This window comes from Molossus molossus, unplaced genomic scaffold (genome assembly GCF_014108415.1).
Source record: "Molossus molossus isolate mMolMol1 unplaced genomic scaffold, mMolMol1.p scaffold_m16_p_22, whole genome shotgun sequence".
Classification (NCBI taxonomy): Eukaryota; Metazoa; Chordata; class Mammalia; order Chiroptera; family Molossidae; genus Molossus; species Molossus molossus.
Window position 1 is genome coordinate 14,625,111 of NW_023425358.1, and position 20,383 is coordinate 14,645,493.

The 20,383-nt window shown below is 42.9% G+C and overlaps 1 protein-coding gene across 1 annotated transcript in view; it reads left to right on the plus strand.

Moving 5' to 3' along the window:
- The window catches only part of SIAE (sialic acid acetylesterase), a 39,459-nt gene that overhangs the window by 5,850 nt on the left and 13,226 nt on the right, over positions 1-20,383 (plus strand). Inside the window, exons 3-5 of the mRNA XM_036276647.1 lie at positions 4,303-4,478; positions 15,540-15,678; positions 19,743-19,920. Of these exons, the coding sequence (XP_036132540.1) occupies positions 4,303-4,478; positions 15,540-15,678; positions 19,743-19,920 (493 nt within the window). The remainder of the gene's footprint in view (positions 1-4,302; positions 4,479-15,539; positions 15,679-19,742; positions 19,921-20,383) is intronic.

Here is a 20,383-nt window from a genome sequence, read left to right on the forward strand (position 1 = left end):
TTACCACAAACTTCAGGGCTTAAAATGATACACTTTTGCTGTCTCACAATTTCTGTAGATCTGAAGCCTGGCTGCTGTTTAGCTGGGTGCTCTTCTCGGGTTCAAAGCTAATCCAGACATCATCCGGGCTGGTTGTTTATCCAGAGGCTCAACTGCAGAATGATCCACTTCCAAGCTCCCACAGTCTGCTGGCAGATTCATTCCCTTGTGCCTGTAGGATTCATGGCTGCATCTTGGCTGCCTCCATGCTCTGACCTCTAGAAACTCTTAAAGGGCTCACCTTATTAGGTCAGGCCCATCTAGGATAATCTCCCTTTTTATTAGAGTCAACTGATTAGGGACTTAAATCACATCTGCAAAACCCCTTTATCTTTTCCATGTAATGTAACCTAATCATGAGAATGACATTTGATCATCTTGGCTATTTTCTGTTGGTTGGGAGCAAGTCACAGAATCCGACTACACTTACCAAGGAGAGGATTATACAAGAGTGTGACTTATTGGGGTTCATCTTAGGCTGTGTTTGCCATTGCCTGCTACCATTTAAGTAACTTACATAAACAGTTTTATTGAAAGATAAGTACTTAAGTTTTTTTTTTTAGCCATTTACATTTGGTGGTGGTGGAGATGAACTTTATACAGAATAGATGTGGTTGAAAAGAGACAGTTTGGCCTATAAAGCTTTCTTTTTATTTATTTTTTAAATTTATTTATTTTAAAAGGAGAGGGAGAGCGAGATAGAAACATCGATGAGAGAGAACATCAATTGACCACCTCCTGCATGCCCCCCACTGGGGATTTGGCCCACAACCTGGGCATGTGCCCTGATCAGGAATCGAACTGGCGACCTCTTGGTGCCTGGGTCGACGCTCAACCACTGAGCCACACCGGCTGGGCCTGTAAAGCTTTCTTTCCCTCCAAGTCACTTCCACAAATCACTGAACTGCAGCTGGTGAAGTGCCAGGGTTCTGTGTGGGAAGAAGTGAATAGGGTGTTTTCTTCCAGCTCTAGGTTTTTCCTTGTGGGAAGGGAAAGGTTGTGGATAATTTTCTTTTTTCTGTTCTTGGCATCTGAGATTTGGCACAACAACCTGAAAAAATAATTAACATCTGACGTGAAAGCAAAAAGCAAAAAGAAAGCACTTTATGACTAATCGTGTCTCTGGACAAATTATTATAATTTTTTCCCTTTAATTGTTTATTCTTCCCATTTTTAGATAGGGGTTGGTCAGGGAGCTGGAGAGGGAATGGAGATAGAGTGCTCTTTATCTATGTCTTTGGCTGGAATGTGAAGAGAAGAGGAACATTAAATAGGTCACCAGATATGCTAACTATTAAACATGAAAACACAAAGCCCACCCGGCCGGTGTGGCTCAGTGGTTGAGCGTTGACCCAGGCACCAAGAGGTCACCAGTTTGATTCCTGGCCAGGGCACATGCCCAGGTTGTGGCCCAATCCCCAGTGGGGGGCATGCAGGAGGCCACCAACCAATGTTCTCTCTCATCGATGTTTCTGTCTCTCTCTCCCTCTCCCTTCCTCTCTCCAAATAATAAAGAAAACAAAAAACCCCACAAGATCCCCCTCAGTTTGCAAAGCTTTCTGGTCAATGTCACCCAGGGCAGGGGTTTATTTGTCATTTCCATGATGGATTGCCTGACACACTCTAAGTAGCTGTGTTATGAAGGAAATGTATCTTTCTAGATGGAAGAAGAAAGCTGGGAGGAAGCAGAGATTCAAATATGATGAAAATCTACAGAAACCTGGGCCTGGATTGGGAAAGAGATTACAAGATAGCAAGTGTTTAGGGCCCTGAAGAAGGAACCAGAGCAACTGTTGCTCAGAAAGCCCACCAGGGTTAGCAGGAAGCCAGTTAAATGGTGAACTTCTACTCTTTGTGCTCTGGACCTCAGTTTTATTAATTGGATTCAACCTATTGGACTTGGTGGGTTAACACAGTTTCTGAAAACTATAACTGGACTTCATTCACCCTGTGATGAGCTCCACTTTAACTAGGCCTAAACTGACAAGCCAAGGACTAATCAATTCTCCTTGTGAAATGTGGTGGCTTCTGCTTTATAATTCCACCCTTGCCTTTGATCTGAGAAACAGTCTTCAGAGTGGCTGCTCTTTGTATATCCTTACAGGGAGTAAATCCTCAGTGTTTTAAATGAATTGTTTCTGAGTTACTGCGACCATTAGTAACCTCTCTGCAGTAGATCGGATTTCCCCTGCCTTGCCTGGCAGTGAACTTACTTAACACTCATTACTCTATCAGAGTTTGTTTTTCTATCAAGTGGGAGAGAGAAAAAGCTAGAAACTAAAAGAACTTGAGGACTAGAACAGAAGGAAATTCTCCAAGGTCTTCAAGGGAGCTGAGAGGTTTCCTGAGAACAGTTCTTAGGAGTAAGACTCGGGCCTTGATTTGTAGTTCTCTTCGCTCCTGCAGAGGGAGCCCATCCTTTGGCTGTGATGGAATGGTATTGTCATGTTTTGCCCAAATATCCCTCTTCCCTTATTTGTCTTTTTATTGCTGGGCTGCAAAACTTTCAGAAACTCTGGTGAAGGCATTTTCTTCACTAGCCATATGGTCTCAACTGAGGTGAAGTGTAAATATCAAGTTAACAGCAGTGATGAGGAACGGATTGTGTAGTCTTAAAAGGCTAAAAAATAGTCCTGCCCTCAGTTTTCCGGGGGTTGCCCTTTTCGTTACAAATGAGTAATGTTGGTGACAGAAGGACAGAGCTCCGGTAAGATGTGTCAGTGCGAGAAGCCTGGAAAGACCTTGGCAAGACTGCAGTCGGGACAGATTGGAGTGTCTGCCTGCTCAGAAGTGTGAGCCATATGGAGCATACGCACCTGTGTGACACAGTCTGTACCGGCTGCCCACTGTTTCCAAAACAGTGATTGTTCTGCTTTAGGTGAACCATACATTTAATATGTTGATATGTGGCTATCGGGGGTATAAAAACAGTAGTGGACATTTGGTCCTGGGCTTATTCGACCTCTTAGGGCTGGGAGGAGCAACTGAGTCAGTTGTGCTTTTAGAGGAACAGACAGGTACTGTTTCACTGATGCCTGGGGGGTTTTGGACATTCTCCCTAAGACTGAGCAATCCTTTATGGTTTGAGCTTTTACTAATCTCCCATCCTGCATCTGGGCTTCTCATGCTACTGCTTAGCTCTTAGAAAGAGCTGATTAGAAAGAACTTAGCACACTGTTTAGCTCCTAGCAGTCTTTGGTAGTATTTTTTATAATTATTACTTTTTGTAGGCTGGTATAATAACTTTGGGATACTTCACTTCCAGTTGTTCCATTCTTTCCCTTTGAAATTACATTGATCTGATGGGCACAAATTATAAATCAGTTCCTATTCTGCACTACACCAAGGCTATTTATTTTTTAAATGATTATTTCTCTATTTTATCTGTTTTCGCACTCTCACTTTTTCAACTTTGTTCATGTTGTTTGGTTCTCCTAGGCATAATTTTACCATTTTGAAGATATTTTCCTTAAGTTTCTGAGTGTGATGTTTGCAGGGGTGGTGGTGTGAATGGGTGAGAGGTAGAAGGTGGTAGGGAGGTGGTTCCTAAGGAAAATGCTATGAATTTCTGAAATAGGGCCTTGGGTAGCTTTTCATCTCCTTAATTGAGTCTGAAAACCTCAAGTCTGGTAAATAACTCTGTGGAAATAATTAATTGGGCAAGTCTAAATTTCTTCTTTACAGAGAGACTAATTTATATGCCTCTCACTACTTCTTTATGTGACACTCTCCACTCACCTGTTTAACTGTTGACAGGAGAACCCAGAACTACTGCTAGTATTAATCCTTGGTAGCAATGTGGGGAGGAAGTGGGGGGATTGATGACAAAGATGATACCATCAGACAAGGGGAAGTTTCCGATTACAAGTGATTTTCTCTAACCTGCGTTCACATTTGGAGCACTGTGTAAATTTATTAGATTATGTTTATGTTAATATTGACAGCTGGATAATATAGTAAGAATTTCTATTTTGTTTTTATTAAACTCCCTTTAATTTTAACTTATTTCTGTTTTTTATTTCTCCTGTAAACACTTCAATTAAAAGTAAGGAGGAATTGGCACAGATTAAGGATAGAAATGTCACTGCTGTTGTTATTTCTATTTGCTTGTTTGAAATTTGGCCAATTTTCATAGCTTTGAATTCAGTTGATCACTGAAGCTGGGAATGGCCACAAATGAGTATGATGCATGACAGGATTGGGCTTTAATTTCTTTTCAATTCATTGGTTGATTAATTCCTTGGAGCCTTGTTATTATTTCAGCACACTCTAATAGATGGATGGTGGTACTGGATCCTTTGAAGCCTGGTGGACCTTATGAAGTGATGGCACAGCAGACTTTGGGGAGAATGAACTTAACCCTGAGAGTTCATGATGTCTTATTTGGAGATGTCTGGCTTTGCAGTGGGCAAAGTAACATGCAGATGACAGTTTCACAGGTAATTTGCAGAGTCTCAATGACAATAATGTTGATGTTGAAGAAGAAAAAGAAAGAGGAGGAAGGGGCAAGGAGGAGAAAGAGATAGAAACCTTTTTTTTTTTTTTACCATGTGCCAAGATCTGTTCTAAGTGCTTTGAATGTTTGATTTAACAACTTTATGCGGTAACGACTTAATTCACATCTCACAGACTAGGAAACTGGACCATCGAGGTTAAATTACCTGCCTAAGGTCACAGTTAATAGTGGAGCCAGGATGTGAACTGGTGATGTGACTCCAGAGCCTGCTCTCTTCCCGTGGCAAGTATGTGGCCAGGGAGCCCTGCCTTCTTCTCTCACTGTCCTGGGCTACAGGCAGAAGCTGGAGTGTATCCGATGGTAACGGAGATTTCATAGCAAATTGAGGACAAAGTAGATTACTCTTCTTTTTGATTGATCTTAGAAGATGAGCCTCTGGAGAGAGTCTAGGGAATCAAAACAACTAGATTTTGTTTTAATGCTGAGCAACTAAGGTACTATATATCTTCTGTTGTCATGGAGATGGAAAACTTAAAAGTGAATGTTGGCTTAGCCTTTTTTATGAGGGTATGGCTTAGAGCAAATTGCTTGGTATTTTTGAGACTGTTTTTAAATCGCTTTAAAAAATGTGCTTAAATGGCACTGGCTGGTTTTGCTCAGCGTTTAGAATGTCGGCCCGCGGACCAGAGAGCCCCAGGTTCGGTTCCTGCTAAGGGCATGTACCTTGGTTGCAGTTTGTCCCTGGTTCTGGTTGTGGTCGTGTGGGTAGCAACCACTTGATGTCTCTCTCTCACGTTGATGTTTCTCTCTCTCTCTCTTCCTCTCTCTCTCTCTTCCTCTCTCTCTCTCTCTCCCGCTCTATCTGAAGATAAATGCAGGAATGTCCTCAGGTGAGGATAAAAAAACAAAGTGCTTAAATGAATATAACATACTTATCCTTTTAACTATTGGTAAGGGTACAGTTCAGTAACATTAAATATACAGGGTGGGGCAAAAGTAGGTTTACAGCTGTGAGTACATGAAACACGAGTTATTCTTACATTGTCATTTATTAATTATTATATTACTTTCATACAAACAACTGTAAACTTACTTTTGCCCCACCCTGTATTCACAATGCTTTGGGTATCTATCACCCTGTCTATATTCAAAACTATGTCATCATCTTCAACATAAACTTTGTACCTGTTAAGCAATAATTCCCCCTTTTCTCCTTCTTCCAGCCTCTGGTAACCTCTATTCTGCTTTCTTCCTATGAATTTGCCTACTCTAATTACCTCATATAAGTGGAATCATAGTTGACCTTCAGTGTCCGACTTATTAAGCATAATGTTTTCAAGGTCCATCTATGTTGTAGCATATTTCAAAATTTTATCCCTTTTTATGGCTGAATTGTATTCTCTTTTATATGGCACATTTTGTTATCCATTTATCTGTTGATGGACACCTGGGTTGCTTCACCTCTTGGCTATTGTGAATAATGCTTCTGTGAACACTGGTGTGCAGATACCTGTCCCAGTCCCAGCTTTCCATTCTCTTCCATTCATACCTACGAATAGAATTGCTGGGTCATCTGTTAGTTCTATGTTTAACTTTTGAGAAGCCACTAAACCGTTTTCCATAGTGGCTGTACCGTTTTACATTCCTACCAGCAATATGCAGAGGTTTCAGTTTCTCTATATCCTCACTAATGCATGTTACTTTCCTTTTTTTTTTTTTTTTTTTATCCTCACCCGAGGATATTTTTTCCATTTTTTGTACAGATAGAGTGGGAGGGAGAGAGAGGAAGGGAGAGAGAGAGAGAAACATCGACGTGAAGGGACACATCGAGTGGCCGCCACCCGCATGACCAACCAGGGCCGGGGACAAACTGCAACCGAAGTACGTGCCCTTAGCGGGAACCAAACCCGGGTCTCTCCGGACCGCAGGATGACGCTCTAACCGCTGAGCCAAACTGGCCAGGGCTACTTTCCTTTTTTAAAAATTATAGCCATGTTATTAGGTATGAAGTAGTATCTCACTGTGGTTTTGATTTGCATTTCCCTAAAGGTTAATGATATTGAGTATTTATTGGCCATTTATAAAACTTCTTTGGAAAAATGTCTATTTAAGTCCATTGCCCATTTTTGAATTGGGTTATTCATTGTTGAATTGTAAGGATTCTTTGTATATTCTATGTAATAATCACTTGTCAGGTTTATGATTTGAAAATATTTTATCTCTTTAGGTTGTTATTTCACTGTTTTGAGAGTGTTCTTTGATACACAAAAGTTCTTTATTTTCATAAAGTTCAATTTATGTGCTGTTTGCCCTGGCCGGTTTGGCTCAGCGGTTAGAGCGTCGGCCTGCGGTCCGGAGAGACCCGGGTTCGGTTCCCACTAAGGGCACGTACTTCGGTTGCAGTTTGTCCCCGGCCCTGGTTGGTCGTGCGGGTGGCAGCCACTCGATGTGTCTCTTCACGTTGATGTTTCTCACTCTCTCTCCCTCCCACTCTATCTGTACAAAAAATGGAAAAATATCCTCGGGTGAGGATAAAAAAAAAAAAAAAAATTTATGTGCTGTTTTTTTTCTTCTGTTGTCTATGCTTTTGGTGTCATATTAATGAAATCATTGCCAAATCCAGTGCCATGGACATTTTCCCCAAAGTTGTCTTCTAAGAGTTTTATAGTTTTAGCTTTTACATTTAGGTCTTTGATTCTTTTTGAGTCAATTTTGGTATATGGTGTAAGCTGAGGGTCCAACGTCATTCTTTTGCAGGTGGATATCCAGTTCTCCCAGCACCATTTGTTGAAAAGACTGTCCTCTCCTCATTGAGTGGTCTTAGCACTCTTGTCAATAATTAATTAACCATATGTATGAGGGTTTATTTCTTGGCTTTTTATTCTATTCCATTGGTCTGTAGGTCTCTTCTTATACCAGGACTATACTGTTTTAATTGCGGTAGCTTTGTAGAAAGTTTCAAATTTAGGAAGTGTGAGTCCTCCAACTTCATTCTTCTTTTTCAAAATTATTTTGGCTAGTCAGGGTCTCTTGCAATTCCATATGAATGTGAGGATATGCTTTTCCATTTCTGGGGGGGGAGGTTATTGGAATTTTGATAGCCTCTTGAATCTGTATTGTGTTTGAATCTGCAGATTGTTTTGGGTAGTATTGGCATTTTAAATTCAATTGTGAATGTGAGATGTCTTTCTATTATTGTCTTTAATTATTTTTTAGCAATGTTTTATAATTTTCGGTATCTTCTACCTCCTTGACTAGATTTATTCCCAAGTATTTAATTCTTTTAGATACCGTTATAAATCGGATTTCTTAATTTCCTTTTAGGATTGTTTGTTGCTGGGGTATAGAAACAAATGATTTTTGCATGTTGACCCTGTACCCTGAAACTTTGCTGAATTCATTTACTAGCTCTAGTGGCTTTCTTGTGGACTCTGGGATTTTCTCAATGTTGAGAAGCATATCATCTACAGACATAGTTTTACCTCTTTCTTTCTTTCCAAATTTGATGCCCCCCCCTTTTTTTTTTTGCCTAATAACTCTGGCTCAGACTTGCAATACAATGTTAAACAGCAGTGGTGAGAGCAGAGATTCTTGTCTTGTTTGTGGTCGTTGGGGGAAAGCTTTCAGTTCCTTACCACCGAGTATGATGTTACCAGTGGGCTTTTCGTAAATGTGTCTTATCATGCTGAGGAATTTTCACTCTATTCCTAGTTGTCTAAGAGGTTTTATCATGAAAGTATGTTGACTTTTGTTAAATGTCTGAGGCTTAGTTTTTATGACACCGTGATTATATTTGACCTAACTAATTTACAGGACCATTGTAGAAGAGTAATTCTTTTGTTTGTCTCTAAAAGGCCCTCATCAGTTGAAACTGCTATCTGAATGTAAGCTGTCGTTATTTTTTCAACTTGTTATTATTTGTGTAGAATTAAATCATTTTGTCTAAAGTCCCATTTCACTTAGTCATAGAAGAAGTGTAGCTGGGGTTTCAGTAAAGCTAGGAGCAAAGTCAGTATTCAGAGTTTCCTTCCCATGGTGGAGCTGGGTCCAGTATAGCATCAGGCTCATTGCAGTCCATTAACCCACTGAATGTGGGCGAACGCCAGGAAGCCAAGCATAAGCCATGAACCGGGTGTGCCAAGAGGAACCACGAGCATAAGAGCACAAGAGAGCAAGCTTCTTTGTTCAGGGCATTATGCATCCCAAATCTTCATGGGCTTGCAGTGGCCATGCCCATTCTGGCCAACCATATCTGTCCCCAAGTGTGATTGACAGTCAGGTACCTTCCTTAGGGCATGTGTCTATTTCCCTTTGTCCATTCCTCTGCCCCCAGTATTTTGCAGGGAACATGTCTGTAATGTCTGGCCTTTCCTTTGCTTTTTTCCTATTATTAATAATTAGCTAATTACAGTGGTATTACTTTAATAGATTAAGAACTTGAAAAGATTGTCTTTTCTAGCTTTCTCTGAAACTTAGTTTCTTCTCAAGTTGATTTTTACTTTTCTGCCTTTCTTTTATTATCTGCCTCTCTGTCTTCGAGAAACATTTAAATTTGAGATTTAAATATCTCTACAACTACACCATAATCTCAATGTCTTTTTTTAAAAAAATAATAAAAATTGAGTTTTTTTTTAACATACTTTATGATTGTTCTTTTGCTTATTTCTTATTTTGCTTGTATTCTACCACTTATAGTTTCTTATTCTTTTTTAAAACTAATTCCTGAATAATGCTACTAAAAAGATTCTACTCTGGCCTATCTACTCCATTTCATTATTTTCTAATTCAAAATCTAAATTCTTGCATTTATGTCTTCCTAACCAATTTACTTTCACTTCCTGTCCTATTTAAATATATGGAAACCTTTCGAATGTAAATGTTGATTAGGATGAAATATAACTGGACTCCCTTTTAACATAAGTGAATGGAAGCAAAAGTGAAGTTTTAGCTCTTGATAGGAAGCATGGTTTTGTATAGAGGCGGAATTGCTGCTAATGCATTAAGGAAAACAGTGCTTTCCTAATGCTTTAATTGCAGTTCTCTGTTTGCAAAGAAAGGCATGGACCAGATCTATTTTTATTTATAGTCAGGTTGTTCTCAATAGCAGTCTATGCCAGGAGATCTCATCCCATTTTCTGTTGAGCCAAATCAGATTGTTGCCGGTGGACGTCGGGTTCTTCCCCAGGATCATGCGGAAAGCATTCCAAGGACCCATGCAAGGGAGATTGTGGTGTGGCAAATTTTTGGGGGGAAGGCTGCCCCTGGGTTTCCAGTGTCCCATTTCCCTCTATACCGCCATGGAAAAAGTCCAGCCATGTCTTCAACAAGGCCAAAACAAAGGCTAGTGTCCAGAGTTTCTGTTTCATATTAAAACTTAGTCCTTTGGAGCCTGCACAGTCCACCGTAGCCCCAGTTGGCTGTTAGACCTGAATGGTCACATGTTCGGCGGTGGGGGTGGGGTGGGACAGAAATGAATGGGGCCAGCACAGGTCACCGAGCAGAAGAGCTCTTCTTTGTTGCCCTGGGGTTATGACTAGGAGCCTTTTCAAAATAACCAATTAACTCCCAAGCTCTCTTGGGCTTCTGATGGGTTCACCCCCTGACCAATGATCCCTTTCCCGAGATAGGCTGACAGGCCTCTTTGGTCAAGAACCTTCCCTGTGCCATTTTGACTTCTATTGTGCACATGCTTACCTCCCCCTGCTTCCCCCACCCCACAATCTGGTACCAGAGGGAGAAGGGAGGGGTGTTAATCCTTGATGGGGCAGTGTAGAGATCCCCTGTGGGGGGGGGGGGGAGGTGAAGCTGTAGCTTCCTGGTGAAGCAACCAGGCTCAGTGTCCTATTCCCTTTGCTTCCTTCCTTAGCTACTTATGGTAACAAGATTTTGATTGTTAAGAGTGAACACATCCTTTCTGCCTAGAATTTACTCTTTAACATCTTCTTCTTCTTTTTTTTTTTTGAGTTAGTTTATTTTTTTATCCTCACCCAAGAATACATTTTTGCATTTATCTTCAGATAGAGCAGGGGTGAGGGGAGAGAAACATGGGGGTGAGAGAGACACACTGACTGGTCGCCACCCACACAACTCCAACTGGGGCTGGGGACAAACTGCAACCGAGGTACGTGCCCTTAGCGGGAACCGAACCTGGGTCTCTCCGGTCTGCAGCCGACGCTCTTAACTGCTGAGCCAAACTGGCCATGGCTAGCATCTTCTATATAAAATGAAGGCTACAAGCTCTGAGATACAGGAAAATAGAAAAATAATTCCACCTGACACAGCCGTGTTAATTTATTTTATTTTTTGGTTTTAAATCATGCACTTAATTTGTATGACAACATTTTAGGTGCTGACAGTACCAAAAGCCACGTTTTCTAGTCTCTTAACATTTTGTAGAACTTTGTTTTTGATCGAAAGGATACTGTATGTGACTCCTCCATTATTTGTTTTGCTCCTTTCCCCCACGAAGACCCCCCCCCACACACACACACATGCAGTGTCTGTCTCTTTCTTTTTCCTTTTCTCCCTCCATGTGACTTTTCTGAGGAGGTAAGATTTCCACTATAACATACCACTCTTCACATTCAAATGAAGGAAATGGCAGATTGTATGCCCATCTTGTTGTTAGGGTAAAGTGGAATTTTTAAATTGAGTGTTATTTATAACACTGAGTGAGATGTTTATAAATGGAGAAAAGTCTAAATGTTCATCTGTTGCCTCCTAAGACAGGGTAGGTCTTAAGACTTGGATATTTCTAGTTAAGCTCAGAAAAAGATGGCCAATGTTAGACAAGAAACCTGTTTTCAATATCTTGGCAATCCACACATTCCTACTTTACAAGTAGAGAAATTAAAATCCAGAAGAGAAGGTTTAATAGCATATTACAGGAAAAGATTCACAGAAGTAATGATGGGTAGCTTATTTATAGTTATTCCCTCAACTTTAAAATGATTATACTGTAGTAGTGATACCGTTGTAATTAACGTAGTTATTAATAATAGCTAGGAGCAAAGGAGCAAAGGGAAGGCTAAATATTATAGACTTGTCATTTGGGCAGCTTCACCAGGAAGCCAAGCATTAAACTCCCCAGGAGCCACCAGTCTATTCCCTGCAGATCACTGGGGGAAGGGACTGGACAGGGAGGAGAATGCATGCCCAGTAAAGTTGGGGTGACATTGAGTAGGTACTTGCCTGTCAGTCACACCTGGGAACAGGTCTTTGGTGAAAATGGTTGTGGCCACAGTAAGAGCAAGAAATTTGGGATATTTAATCCCCTAAACAAAGAAATTACCTCTCTTGGTTCCTCTTGGCACGCTTGGCTCATGGCTCATGCTTGGCTCTCCTGTGTTCGCCCACACAGTCCACGGCCATGTGAGCTCCCACACACAATGGACTAATGGACTACTGCCAGCCTGATGCTGAACTGGACCCAGTTCCAACATGGAAACAAGCTCTGGACACTGGCTTTGCTTTTAGCTTTACTGAAACCCGCGCTATACTTCTGTGACTGGAATGGGACTTTGGAAACCTAGGGATATATTCCATGTAAATAGAAATCACATCCTCCTGTGCGAGTCTCAGAAAATTCTTTTTCTCGAGATATTGTAAGGACCCCACCCCCAACAACCAGTGAGGAAGAGGAGACCCCAATTTCCCGGATAACAGAAGGTGAAATACAGAATACACCCACACTCTCTCTCTGTCTCTCTCTCTCTCTCACACACACACACATACACACACATGCACACATGCCTTGCTCCCCATGCAGACCCCATGCCAAGATTCTCTGAGGAAATAGATTCTTGACGCTTCTTCATTAATTCAAGAATGCAGTGTAAAGGTTACAGATTGAACACTGGTGAGCAGCTGCTTTGATGGTGAACTGCTGGTCCCTAGAGAGGCCGTGTTGCTCCCTCTCAGCCGCAGCAGCCTTAATGACTTCAAATACCTTAGTATTCATTTACATCCTCATTTAAATACTTGGTAGAAAAATAATTACACTGAGGTGTTTGATGAGATGAAATTTGATCTCAGCAGATGGAGTAAGGCTTCCTCTTTCATCAGCAGGGAAACCAAGTGTCATTTAAATGAAAATCTTCCTGAAATCTCTTTATTCCTAAATTTGTTGCCAACGTCCCTGAGGAAATGCATCCATCAAAAAGGCTTGCTGATACTGGGAAAGGATACCAATTTCGGAAGTAATTGTCATCAGGTACAGCAAAAATTTTCTCCCATCCCCATTTTTGTTACCACTTTATGTGGCTTTCAAGTTTTAACTTGAAATAATGCACAAATGTGAGTTTGAAATGGAAGTTTTTCAGCCAATGTTTTAGCTCCAGTTCTGTGTGCTGGTAACAGTATAGGAGAACGCCAACCACCCCGACTCCGTTGGCCTTGCAGTACTTTACAGTGTTAGCAACGGGTGTAAAAGACAAGTAGCATGTTCACCATGCTGCCTCCCCAAGCTGGCATCTCATGCGATGAGGCACTTGAGCTCCTAGTCACTGCGGAAGCTAGTGTGGGTGGAGAGAATGGAAGCAGCTCCATCCACTGTTTCCATGGAAGCAACAGACGAGCCTTAGCACTTAGTGAAGAACTGAATTTCAAGGGAGATGATTCTTTACAGGTACTTGCTGCTGAAAAATAATTTCCCTGCCAGAATATACTGTGAGTGCATAGCCTGTCCTTACTCTTTAATGTTTATTTTACATTAAACTTGCCAGGCATCATCCTGAACAAACAGATCTGGATTTCCTATGGAATTTTCCTGAGACTGTATGTAATCTGTGTCCGGACAGTGGGAAGACCAGTAACCCTGACAGGCTAGAGCTGCTGCAACACAGGGAGCATTTCAGTCTGTGGCTTCCATTGTGGCCAAAAGAGCCTTTTGTGTCCGGCCATCTTATTGGCCACAGCAGGCTCAGTGGCAAGTCAAGAGGCGATTCAGGGGGCAGCATATTTCAGTGAAATGCTCTGTGGGGGCAATCTGGCAGCTCTCGCTTATCTTCCAGTGTGGGCTGGAGGGCCAGCTGTATTCTCCGTGGTGGGTGGGAGCGAAAGCGAGCCAGCTGCGCCTTCTGCAGCTAGCGGCCAATGGAAGGTATCCAGCCCCCTGTGCATCTCGCTGTGGCAGTCCTGCCTCAGCTGGGGCGCTCGTTCCCCGAGGCCAGTGATAACGGGCTTCCTGACACTCCTCTTAGCCCTTTGTTTTGGGAAAACCAGACTAGTCCAGGAGGATAGAGGGAAGACCGTAAAGAACAAATACACAAATAAAGCAAAATAATGTATATGACACATTCTTTTTAAAATAAAAAAAATTACTGAAAAATCAGGATTAAAGGAAATAGCACTTGTGCATAAACTCCTAGAGGAATGATGCCCAGTAGGACCAATGATGAATCTACACAGTACAGACCACACACATTCTTGTCCAGAAAAACTCCAAGTCCTTCCTGTTACAATCTTGGCAATGGATGAGGGTTCATAAAGTGATTTGGGAAAAAGTGATGTGTCTTTGGATGGATACTTTTAGTTTCTTGGGACTGTTGTCCTCAGTCACCCTGTACACTACTTTTCAAATTGCCATTTTCTCCTAAGCTTTTCTTTGGTGATTTGTTGAGACTCAGATGGGAACATAAGCATTTTGAGACTAATTTCAGTATGTTTCAGTAGTTCAATGATCATTTCTTAGGGGGGTATGTGTGTGTGTGTATGTTTTAATACACTTCTCATGTGGTATGGATTACACAAACTTTTTGGCTCTATATTTAAAAGGATTTAATGCCATGGCTTTATGTTATCAGATACATTTTCTGAATAGAAAATGTGATATCATTTCAAGATACCACAGTGGACTGATTGACAGTTGCTCGTCTTTAGCCTAAACCACTCCATTGTTCCTCTCATCTAATACAGACTTGCTCCTTGAGATCTCAGGTTTCATTGCATTCCTACCTCCTTTGGGGACATGATTCTTCATGATCTCTTCTGATCAAGGTGGATCAAGGTGACTCACACCTGCCCACATCATTGGTTTTGGTTATTCATCTGATCTTGGTATAGTAAAGGCTCAGAAGGAGCTCAGAGGGCTGTGTTGACATAAGAAACATCCAAACCTATAGAGAATTTTTATGAGTTTATTTGAGCCAAACTCACAACACTTGCCAGGAAGCAAAATTTCAATGGATTGAGAAAATGCTCCGGAGAATTACAAAGGAGGCGATTTCATGTAAACATGAAATCCACTGGTGGTAGATTAAGGGGGTAAAAGAAAGCAAAGTGAGGAAATACCCGGAACTGAATAAAAAGTAAAGTGAAGAGACATCTACTTCTTTTACATTGGTAGATATAGGATAGTTAAGTAACATGTACATAGAGATGGTATTTGGGGAACAAGATAATAATGAGGAGCCTGTGGTCTCCTGCTCTGGTGCAGTAGGTGTGCTGTGAGGAGCCTGGAAAAGGAGATTCCTCTGACATTTAATAGCTATGTTATCTTAGATGCAAAAAGACAATAGGCTCATGTCAGGTAAAGACTGACCTTTGTCAAGGAAGCTAAAGGCCTAGGACTGGACTATCTGCCATGACTCACTTTAAGTTAGGAAGCTTTATGTTCAGATCATCCTGTGGTTACTTTCGGTCTCTGTGTTGGTAGGGCCTACCATGAGCGGCCTCCCCTGAGCTTGTTAGGTTTAGTATGTGGTCCCTTCTTTGTCTACAGTGTGTAGTGTTTAAGAGGCAGTCAGGCATGACCAGTGTGGCTCAGTGGTTGAACGTCGACCCATGCACCAAGAGATCACTGGTTCGATTCCCGCTCAGGGCACATGCCCAGGTTGTGAGCCAAATCCCCACTGGGGGGCATGCAGGAGGCAGCTGGTCAATGTTCTCTCTCATCAGTGTTTCTATCTTTCTCCCTCCCCCCCTCCTCTATCTCTAAAATCAATAAAGAAAAACATAATTAAAAAAAAAAAAAAAGAGGCAGTTGGATAATTGACCGCCCACTAAATAGGTAGTATAAGAAATGACATTCCTATTTCTTTTCTAGATATTTAATGCTACGAGTGAGCTGTCGAACACTGCTGCCTATCAGTCTGTCCGCATCCTGTCCGTGTCTCTCGTTCAGGCAGAGCAGGAGCTGGAGGATCTTGCTGGGGTTGACTTGCCGTGGTCTGAGCCCACCTCAGGTGAGTGAGTCCTGGAACACGTGCCCGGGTGGAATCTGTGATCCTGAATTTGGTTCTTATCTATTTATTATGATTCAACCATCCTTTTTTCATTTCTTTTTATTTATTTATTTTTTTTATCCTCACCCCAGGACATTTTTCCATTTTTTGTACAGATAAAGTGGGAGGGAGAGAGAGGAAGAGAGAGAGAAGGAGACATCGATGCGAAAGGGACACATCGAGTGGCTGCCACCCGCACGACCAACCAGGGCCGGGGACAAACTGCAACCGAGGTACATGCCCTTAGCGGGAACTGAACCTGGGTCTCTCCAGACCGCAGGCGGACGCTCTTTTTTCATTTCTTATAGGCTGCCCACCCTATTCCTGATGGTAGCCATCCCACAAGTTTATTCCCAAGACTCCACTGGTGAGTCTTCTTCCTTGTTGTTAGCAGATGACTCTACCTTCAGCTTCACTGAATACACGGAGGCCATTCAGCGTGGCATCTCTCATCAATGCCTCAGTGCTCTCTCCTCCCCGCCCTCCTCCCTCCTCTCTCCTCTGTTTCCGTGTCTGAACACAACCAACTAGAATCCTCTCACAGCTACCTCTGATGCGGGCTCTTACTTCCTCCAGGGCCTTCTTTTGCCCATCAGGCTCTGTTCTTTCCCACACTGTCCATTCATTCAGCAGGAAATTATTATATCCTGTGTGTGGCTCTGTGCTAGGCCCCAAGGGGAGAGCAGTGAGCAAGACAGACAGTCTCACTCTCAGAGCTTAGCTTTTCTTCAGTTACAACAAAACGAAGCAAAACCGAACACAACAAACACCCTTCACACAATGCTTCGCCTCTCTCCTTTGCTTTGTTAAACCTTTCTAGAACATCTTTTTATTTTCCATTCTTTTCGCTGCCTTTCCGTGTGTTCCCTCTCCAACCCTTTGTAATCTGTCTTCTGCTTCCATCTCAACAACTTATTCACCTCCACGTGACTGCTGTTCTTCTAACTGTACACTCTGGGTCCGCCACAGCGTCCCACCGGGCCGCCCACCCGCTGTGGGAACCCCCCTTCCTGTTCGCTTGTGTGGTGCTTCCTTTCCCTGCTCTTCTCCTCTGTCTTCCCCCTGCCTAGGGCTTCGCTTTCGTCCGTTCCGTCCTCCAAATGTGGTCCCTGGTGATCTTTCTAGTCCCTTTTCTCTTTCGGTCTGTACAGTTGGTGATCTCAGTTGCTCCTACATTTTCAAGTATTAATTAATTCAACAAATACTTGAGTGCCTGCTCTGTGCTAGGCACTGGCCTTGGCGCTGGGAGTACAGCAGTGAATAGAGCAGGCACAGCAGCTGGTCCTGTGGAGCTCGCATCCGAGGCCAGGGGGTATGGGAAGTGAGGACTACCGTTAGTGAAGGGTCTGATATTTCCAGTGTCACACTATCTGAACTCCCCCTATGAGAACTTAAGAACTAAATTTATTTTGGTAAATTTTTGAATGAATGTTTTGGTCTGTGAACTCTCACGACATGTTATCTAAAACTCAGGAATTACTGAGATTCGGTTAAGGTATATATACCTTGCTGTCACCTCACTCTCTGAACTCAGAGACCAAATAAATTTGGGTGTATCAAGGGATCGATTAGATGGTGACGGTGCTAACGCATCAGGGAAGGGAAGCAGTAGAGACTCTTGGAGCTAGGATGGGTGCTGGGCTCCAGTTTAGAAAGTCCAGGGCAGCCCCATGAGAAAGGCGACAGGTCAGTGATAACCTGACAGCGGCGAGGCAGTGCAGATGCCCGGGAAGAGCAGAGGCCAAGTCCTCTCGCACTTCAAACCTCTCCTGCCCCTTCTGTTGTCATGTGTCTACGCACAGCTAGAGGGTTTCCTGACTTTAAGGACTCAGATAATTAGATTGGACCCATTTGGATAATTCAGGACCATCTCCTGTCTCAAGGTCCTTAATAGCCCAGTCACATTTACAAAATTCCTTTAGCCATGAAAGGTATATTCACAGGTTATAGGCATTAGGGTTGGCCATCTTTGGTGAGCTATTCTGCTTACATACAGTCTTATTCTCAAGTATTTTCAAGTGGCTTTTCATCTTCTTTACTCCCAGCGTGAATCCAGCCTCCCCTCCAGTCTTTTTTCCTTTGTAATCTATGCTCCAGTCAAACACTTTCAAATGTTCTTCTATTCTGTGGGCCCTTTAATACATTGTCTTCTCTGCCTAGAATGCCAGCTCTGCTCATTAAACTTCTGTCTGCCCTTCGAGGCTTCCCCACCTCTCGCCCTGTCCCTTTAAAAAAATATATGTTTTTATTGATTTTAGAGAGAGAGGAAGGGAGAGGGAGAGAAGCACCGATGTGAGATAGCAACATCGATTGGTTGCCTTTGTGCCCCAACTGGGGATCGAAACCATAACCCGAGTATGTGCCCTGACAAGGAATCGAACTGGTGGCACAGGACGACACTCAGCCAACTGAGCCACACCTGCCAGGGCTCTTCTTGTCCCTCTTAATGACCTTTTCTCTCCACCTGCGCATCAGTGAAACCAGTTTTATAGCAGCCATCCACAGCCACCCGACACCAGCCCCCCACAGCCCCTCACAGCCACCCGACACCAGCCCCCCACAGCCCCTCACAGCCACCCGACACCAGCCCCCCACAGCCCCTCACAGCCACCCGACACCAGCCAACACACATCCACGGACTGTGTTAGGTCCAGACATTAAACGAATAGTGTAGTGGGGTAAGGGAAGCACTATGCATAGAGTATTATGGAAGCACAGGAGGAGGTCAGTCTTTATTGGGCTTTTTATGATCTGCCTTTCATTTTATATTTGTTCTTTTGCTGTCAAAACCCCTTAATACATGTTAGTACCTCTTGAGGCACTTAACCATATGCTGCCATATATTTTATTCAGCTGAATAAATGTCTTATTTTGTAGAATATAAGATCTATGAGGAGAGATTCTTTGTTTCTCCTTTTTATTTACTGTACTCCCAACATCTGGAAGTGCCTGGCACCTAGTAGGTACTCAATTTTAATTGATTTAAATTCATTTGAATTCCCATTATTACGCTATCAACTTTTTGAGTGCCCGAACTATATTGAACTGTAATAGTGCAATGATCTGTAATAGTGCAAGCCAGTGACTTAGACGTGGTAAGTCACGTCTAAATGTTAGGTTGAATTGCCCCGTCAGTGGAGCGTGTGTGCATGTTCCTTCTTCATCCGCTTTCCTCTGCCGTGGAGACTGCGCACTCTGTTGTGTGTTGGTTACTGGGCTGTAGGACATAGGAGCTAGACGGTGCTGAAAATTTAAACACCAGTTTTGGTGTTTGTTGCTTTCCCTTTTTTAAAAATTCCTTACCTGAGGATATTTTTCCACTTATTATCAGACAGAGTGGGATGGAGGGAGAGAGAGAGAGAGAGAGAGAAAAACATCGATGTGATAGAGCCACATCGACCAGTTGCCTCCCACGTGACCTGACCAGGGACTGGGACAAACTGCAACTGAGGTACATGCCCTTGACCGAATCAAACCCGCAACTCATTGGTCTTTGTACCTGCGCTCTAACCGCTGAGCCAAACAGGCCAGGGCTGTTGCTTTCCCTTTTAGCCAAACTTCCCATCACTTATTTGTCCATGTTATCATTCCATAGCTATAAAATTGGGTACAAAGCTACTCAGAAAAAAATATACATTTCTTCTTGACATGCTGCCTGCTTGCCTATTCCCTTGCACAAGTTAAGTGGGGACAAATGGCAAGGGAAAAGGAGAGGTGAGGTGAGGGCGGTATGGGGGCCCAGTGGCCTTTCTGCCCCTCGCCGACTGAGGAGGACTGTCGTATTCCTGGGTTCTCAGGAACTGTAAGAGATAGGGGAGCATGGGGGGAGGTCAGCTTGCCTGGCTGTGGAACTTTGTTCTCTGCTAATGAGATACTTGCTTCTCAGTCTCGTCTTACTTGGGGAAGTTCTTAGAAAGGAACGTAAGGAATGGCCCACACTCCTCCTCCTCACCTAGACCCATCCTGTACCTATAGTTTTCATCCCTCTGCTTTTTACCTGATTTTTGAACTGTTTTTCTGAACAGAAAACTTAGGCCATGGGAATTTCAAGTACATGTCAGCAGTGTGCTGGCTCTTTGGGCGTGATCTGTATGACACCCTGCAGTATCCCATTGGGCTGATCTCCTCATCATGGAGTGGGACACCCATTGAAGCCTGGTCCTCTGGAAGGTCACTGAAAGCCTGTGGGGTCCCCAAGCAAGGGTAAGAAAGCATCCTCCAGTCCGGGAGAAAGACAACCAGGAAATTATATAAAAGAGAAAGATTATGGTCTCCTCGGGGGAGTCAAGTATGTGTTGAATGTCCAAATATGTATTAACTTATTCCATGCACAGGTAAGATATTATTTTCACTCTCATACCACCACAGTCATCTGAGAATATTACAAGAAGCAATTATAATTCTTTTTTTTTTTTTTTTATCCTCACCCGAGGATATTTTTCCATTTTTGTACAGATAGAGTGGGAGGGAGAGAGAGGAAGGGAGAGAGAGAGAGAAACATCGATGTGAAGGGACACATCGAGTGGCTGCCACCCGCACGACCAACCAGGGCCGGGGACAAACTGCAACCGAAGTACGTGCCCTTAGTGGGAACCGAACCCGGGTCTCTCCAGACCGCAGGCCAATGCTCTAACCGCTGAGCCAAACTGGCCAGGGCTATAATTCT